A 7,459-nucleotide genomic window follows, 5' to 3' on the forward strand; every position below is an offset into this window, starting at 1 on the left:
GAAACGAGAGATCAACTTGGTAAAAAAAAACTCCTCAATATCTTCAAACTTTAACCGCAAACTGTTAAATAAACGACCCCGCTCATTACGCACACATCAATAACACTAAAACCGTTATATTAATCGAAATGAACCGATACTAACTGAATTCATGTCGATTCGCCGTCGCAATGCTCGGGTTTTAGCAACTGTAATCGGTGCCACAATGGTACTTTTATTATGTTAATAGTTTTTTTTCCAACATATATATTTGTTTTGACGAAATTCTTTTTTCCAATTCCGGCACTGTAACCAATCTAACAAACACTGACCAAATTCGTGAAGCAACGCCCGGGTCTTATCGATTTAATTCGTTTTAAATACGTTAACTCGCCGATTTATTTTTGTCTGAACAATGTTAATTTCCCGAAATTATTTTTCGGAAATAGTCCCGGTACCCTAAGTCCGTAACACAATCAACCAACACCAACCGAGTTCGCATCGACTCGCTATCTCAACGCTCTTGTTTTACCGACTAAACAAACTTCTTTTTTTTAGTACGTACTTCCTTTTTCATCATAAGCTATACCAGCGCCACCACTAATCATTTACTAATTACTTTTTTTTAAGTATCGGTCCCGTTAGATCCATTTCAAATCTAACCGATACCAACCAAATTAATATCACTAAAACCACTTCACTCATCATCAAAGATATGAGTAAACCAATCACTATGAGTTTATTACTCATTGACACACTTAAATCCCACTGTCACACCATTAAATCCGGTAACAATTACACAATATACACAAGTAATCACCTCATACACTTATACTCTAAACATGGACTTATTAAACATGCACACCAACTGTTCGACGAAATGCCTGACCGAAATGTTTTCACTTGGAACGCCATAATATCCGCTTATATCAAATCAAATAACTTAAATCAATCACAAATCTTGTTTAATGCAACCCCTTTTAAAGATTCAGTAACTTATAACACAATGTTATCCGGGTATGCAAATACCGAAGGGTACGAAACAAACGCGGTTCGTTTATTCAAACAAATGCATATTATGAACTGTGAAGCACGAGTAGCACTAGTTGACGAGTTCTCGCTTACCCGAATGTGTAACTTGACAGCAAAGTTAAAGGATTCGTTGTACGGGAAACAGCTGCATTCGTTTATGGTGAAAACCGGGAACGATGTGAGTACGTTTGCGGTTAGCGCGTTGGTCGATATGTATTCGAAAACCGGGTGTTTTAACGAAGCGTGTGGTGTGTTTAACGGGTGCGGGTACACGTCGGTGGACGCGGTTTCGAAAAACACGTTGGTTGCTGCGTGTTGTAGGGAAGGGAAACTCGATATGGGAATGAATATTTTTTTGAGTCGACCCGAGTTAAACGATGCGGTGTCGTGGAATACGATGATTACGGGGTATGCACAAAATGGGTTTGAGGGTAATGCGGTTGAGTTAGCTCGGTGTATGGTGGAAAACGGGTTTGAGTGGAACGAACACACGTTTACGAGTGTGTTAAACGCGTGTTCGTCGTTAAAGTGTTTGATATTAGGAAAAGAAGTTCATGCGAGAATATTGAAACAAATGATAAACTTGAAATCGAATCCGTTTGCTAGTAGTGGGATTGTAGATGTATACTGCAAATGCGGTAACATGAAATATGCAGAATCGGTATATTCACAAACCGGTAGCGAAAATATGTTTTCCGCCACGTCGTTGATCATGGGTTATTGTTCACAACAGAATATGTTACACGCGAGGCGAGTGTTTGACTCGTTAAAGTCAAAGAATTCGGTTGTGTGGTCTGCAATGTTTTCTGGTTACTTAAACTGCAACTGTTGTGAAAATGTGTTTGAATTATTTCATATTTTTAAACATCAAGAATTAAAAGAATTAGAAACAAATTTAGTTGACGATTCGATCTGGTCCACGTTGCTCGGCGCGTGTGCGATGCAGGCGATTATAGATCCGGGAAAACAAACCCATGGTTATATATTAAAAACCGAGATTATTAATAATGTGAAAGTTATAAGCTCGTTAATCGACATGTATTCGAAATGTGGAAACGTAGTATACGCAGAGAGGATATTTAAACGAGTTAACGTTAAGGATTCGGTTATTTACAATGTGATGATATCGGGTTTTGCTCACCATGGTTATGTAGAACACGCGTTTAAAGTTATCGATAATATGGTAAAAGACGGTTTTACCCCTGACGGGGTAACTTTTATAGCGGTCTTGTCGGCTTGTCGACACTCGGGGATGGTTAAAACGGGTGAATATTATTTCAAACTAATGACGGAAACGTATAATATAGAGCCGGGAATCGATCATTACGCGTGTATGATTGATCTTTATGGGAGGGCTAATGAGTTAAAACAAGCAATGGAGTTTATGAAAAAGATTCAAATAGAACTTGATGTGGTAATATTGGGTACATTTTTGAGTGCTTGTAAGTTGCACGGAAATGCTGAGTTGGCACGCGTGGTTGAGGATGAAATGTTGAGGATTGGTGGGGAGAGTGGGACCCGGTATGTACAACTGGCGAATGTTTATGCGTCTGAGGGCCGGTGGGGGGATATGGGGAGGATAAGGAAGAAGATGAGAGGGAATGAGGTTGGTAAGGTTGCGGGTTGTAGTTGGGTTCATGTCGGGAGTCAAGTTCATAGTTTTACTTCGGGTGACTCGTGTAGGGCCGAAAATGAAGCTTTGTGTGATGCTTTGCGGTTTTTGGTTATGGAAATGAAAGTAAAAGAAGAGATAATACAGCTTTGTTTTTAATGTTATTAAACAAGTCATGTTCGGGTCGACCTGGTGGGTTTGGAATTGACTTGTATAACCAGTTTAGTTTTATATTTATTCTTAAAATATAATTTTTTATGTGATATCTTGTACAGTGCTGTTACATGTCCAATGATATATTGATTACGAAAAGCACGTTGCGGTTATCCCATTTTATATGTTGCGATTACCTGTGCTAGAACCCTGCGAACATAAATGGACGCAAATACCCTCACTCATAAAAACGCTAGAGCTCGAAAATGAGCTGAGCTCGAGTTCTTTTTAAGTTAAGAAAGCCGAGCCACGCCTCAAAATATAAAAACTAAATTCATATATTCACATAATATGTTGATGACTTCATGGCAACACAAAACAAATTTCAGAAGAAATATCAACTTAAATATATCCCGATACGTATATGGTTGAACTAGTGCGTAGCGTTCACTTCCGTGCATTAACTGATTAACGCTCAAACAAATGTTCAATAAGACAATAACGATTCATGAAACATGCTTCATTTGACGTTTAAAAATCCCTCGACGACAACGTTTTACAAATTTGAATTGCCAAAAACAACCTTGGCACCCAAGTACACTGCTCTTGCATCAGCTGCAGTATAAAAACAAACATTATATATACTTTTATAAAACTTTAAAAAAAAAGACTACACACACAAAACAAGCTTTTAAAGCATACCTGCAATTTTTTCTGTCTGGTACATGTAACATTGAACACGCCAAAAAACACCAAAACGAAAACATGTAAAACGAATGCTAGTACCGTACCGATTTTTTGGTTCCATACATGTACCATTGAACATACCAAAAAACACCAAAACCAAAAACATGAAAAACAAATACCGGTACCGAACTATTACCGTACCGAAAAATACCGATAATACTCTACCGATCTTTTCGGTTCAGCACATGGACCAGTGAATATACTGTAAAATGAATACCGGTACTGGTCCCATAACAAAAAATACCGATAAACCCGTACCCATTTTTTCGGTTTGGTATTGGTACCATTAAAAACATCGTAAACCAAAACCGAATGGTAACGATACCGAAAACATGAAAAACAAATACCGGTACAGAACCGATATCCGAATCTAAAAGTAAACAAATTAATCAAAATGCAGCCCAAATTCAGTATAATTAACAGATCTAAAACAGATTAAACTTACACAATCTTGAACCCATAATAAACAAGAACCCAGTTCAAATCACAAGCAACAATAATAAAAAACAATGAACCAATTGAAAGAATTAAAGTGTATATAATTATAATAATAATAATAGGGGAAATTTTCAAAATAAGCGTTTATGAAAACGTTTTTTTAGGTTTTAGGTGATATTTGCAAGAAATTCCCAAAATAGGTATTATAATCTAGTCGTGAAGAGTTTTTAGATTATTGTTTTAAGATTCGTATATGCTTCGTTTACAGCCTCGCTACGTTCATCACCCGCAACAAAACTATACATGACTTTATCAACCCCAATCATACTCCACCCGGGGCTTTTCACGAGCCGTTGACTATTCATTGACTTTCTCACACTCGCCACGTTTTTCCATTTTCCTGCAACTGCGTATATGTTTGATAACAAAACATGGTCACCCTAGTCGTTCGGGTCAAGTTCGGCTAGCCTTTTTTTTAAGTCATAAAATCGCGTTCGGTTTAACCAGCATTTGGGCTATGAAATCCTGAGCTTTTTCAAGCTCGATGGCCCAACCGTATAAGTTAACCATACAACCGTAGTGTTCGAATGTCGGGCCAATGTTATAACGCATCTTCAAAATTGAAAAGTACTTATACCCATGTTCGATTAAACCCGTGTGACTACACGCGTATAGAACAGAAATAAGCGTTACCCCGCCCGATTCGATTTCCGATTCCTCCATTCGATTAAAAATTTTTAACGATTCTTCGTTGTACCCTTGCATAGCCAATCCCGCCACCATCGTTGTCGAAGAAACTATCGTTTTTCCCCGGGCATTTGGTTAAAAACCAAACGGGCCATCTCAACATGCTCGTGTTTCTTGGGTCGGGTTTAATGTACCAAATAGTGGGCTGTCACTTTTACCCGAAACCCGAACTAACCCGACCCGAGAAACCCGAACCCGAGAAAATCCAACCCAAACCGAAGTAATTCGTGCTGGTTATTGGGCCCGAATTCTAGGTTTCGGGTCAACACGAATAAACTTTTATTTTTTAAAACCATATATATTTTTAGGTATTATAGGCTAAGCCTTAATTGCTGACGTTATCAAATTTAGTCCAAATTGACTGTTATTATTCTACTTATTATGATTCAATTGTTTATTGTTTATTGATGTTTCAATTTATGACTACAAACTGCAATAATCCAACACCCTAATTATGGCATATTGAAGACAATTATGTCGGTTTTGTTGATTGTGGTTGAACTTTGTTAAATTTTACTCTTTGTTAAGATGTTTTATCGGTTTATTTTTGTTTTGTTATTGGTTTATTTACATTACGAGTAAAGAAGAATATGTTACAAGTAAATTTAGCAATGTAGTTTTTTTCTCTTAGGATGCTCGAAATCCGATTAACCCAACCCGAAAAAATCTGAACCCAAAGAAACCGTGATAGATTTAGATTGTTTTCGGGTCTAGATTTAAAATTTTGAAACTCGAAGAACCGACACGAAAAAACCAGAAAAACTAACCTGAAGAACATCTTACCACTACCAAAGAGTTGTCACTTTATAAATCCTTTTACTTTTATAATAACTAGTTAGTTGTCTGCGCGATGCAGCGGTGTATGCGCATACGCAGCCAGTGTTAGTACGTTAGTAACCTCGCAAGGGTATGTGCGTAACCCGAAGGTGATATGCATTTAACGTGGCTTTGGACATTTAACCAAAGCAGTAAGCGCGCCACATAATGCCTACACGCGAGCAACCCGGTATGTATAAACAATGTCATCCATGTAACTTATAAGCTTGAACGCGCGCAACTGGTGACGACAAGCAAGAAGCAAAGATGAAATGTACAGTAATTTCAAAACCCAGTCTGTTTTGACGAACCTGTTCCGAAACGAAAACGTTTCAACCCGACGCCCGTTTTGACATGAACCCTTTCGATCTAAACTCATCCCGTCATGAAATAAATTAATCCTTTTTGTATTAACCTGTTCCAACCATAACCCGTTCCAACACTACTAGCCGAACATGCCCGACCCGTTTTCGGTAATAACTAATCACGTAACATGTGAGTTTTTTAAAATTAAACTATAGCAATACTATACTTAAATTAAAAAGAACAAAATGCTCGTTTTTATGGTGTAATATTTTAGAAAAAATATTAACGTGTGGAAAAGTTACGGCCCTTAAAAAGTCGTGGGGTAAGTGGTTTAAAATTAGAGAGAAATGTGTAACTATTTAATATATTAACAAAACTTGATTGGAGTTGAAGGAACATTATTGTATATTATTTTGGAATAAACGAAGACTATTTTACCCCTTTATATGCATTGTTACCTGTACCAGGGGTGTTCAAAACTATCCGAATCCGAATACGAATTATCCGAATATCCGTATCTGAACTATCCGAATTTTCAGATATCTGAATCCCGGATATCCGAAAATTCGGATAGCAGTTTTCAGATTTTTCGGATATCCGAATTATACGGTATTTTAATTTTATTTTTTTTATAAAAATCTTATATTATATATATCATACAAAACCCTATCTCTTCTAACACAGACATAACACAAGGCATCACCTCTTCTGCTCTTTCATTATTCACACATTAACTCCCTCCTTCCTCACTCCTCACTAGAATTAGGGTTTCTTTATTTCAATCACCTCCATTCTCCAGCCGCTATTTCATCTTTATGCAACTAAACTGCAACATCCAGAACCAAGCAAACTGGTAGTATATTTTGTTCTTGATGATAAAATATTTTTATTAGTAGATTTTGAGATCTATCTAATGTAGTTATTCTGGGATATATATTTTTTTTTGTATAGACAGATCCAACAATGAGGTTTGAAAGGATCGGTCAAGCAAAATGGCGTCTTATTCAACGTCATTTGAAGAACTAGCTATCATCATCATAACGTTTTTCTGAGCTTTAGAACAAAAATGAGGTGAGTGAATTCATTTTGTTTCTTTTTTGATAAATTTAATATATATTTACGACTATAGGGTAAAATCATTCGATAAAGGGGAACAAAAATGGGCTGGATGGGAATAATTTGTAACCATACAAAAAAAATCTCTAAAAGAAATCTAAAAAAATAAATAAAAAAACCATAACTCAAAGTTTAATAAAAAAACGAAAAAAGTGAAAACACAAAAATGTTTCCAATGTCTTTCTCGTTCTCATAAAAAAAAACACAATGGTAAGTGAAAAAAGTCGTGTCTTTTTGTTTATTATTGTGTTTTGTGAATAAAATCATGTCTTTTTGTTTATCATTGTGTTTTGTGAAAAATTGTCGTGTCTTTTTGTTTATCATTGTGTTTTGTGTTTATTTTCGTCTTTGATTTTGTTTTTTTCTTTATATTGTGTTATATTACTCAAATTGTGCTATATTTTGTTTGACATTGTTTTATATTTTGCGATCTATTATGTCTTTTTTTAGTTATAATTGTGTCTTTTGTTCATTGTGTCTTTTGTTTTTGTAATTTTTTTTAAGCGAGAATGA

The 7,459-nt window shown here is 36.1% G+C and overlaps 1 protein-coding gene across 1 annotated transcript; it reads left to right on the plus strand.

Annotated features, from left to right (window-relative positions):
* Nucleotides 1-653: 653 nt before the first annotated feature.
* LOC143579061 (putative pentatricopeptide repeat-containing protein At3g18840) lies at nucleotides 654-3,148 on the plus strand. Its single transcript, XM_077062471.1, has one exon. The coding sequence runs from the start codon at nucleotides 695-697 to the stop codon at nucleotides 2,780-2,782; it is 2,088 nt and encodes a 695-aa protein (XP_076918586.1). The 5' UTR covers nucleotides 654-694; the 3' UTR covers nucleotides 2,783-3,148.
* Nucleotides 3,149-7,459: the final 4,311 nt, after the last annotated feature.

Source organism: Bidens hawaiensis, unplaced genomic scaffold, assembly GCF_021521415.1.
Source record: "Bidens hawaiensis isolate Kalapana, Puna unplaced genomic scaffold, B.hawaiensis_p1.1 tig00029595_1, whole genome shotgun sequence".
Taxonomy (NCBI): domain Eukaryota; kingdom Viridiplantae; phylum Streptophyta; class Magnoliopsida; order Asterales; family Asteraceae; genus Bidens; species Bidens hawaiensis.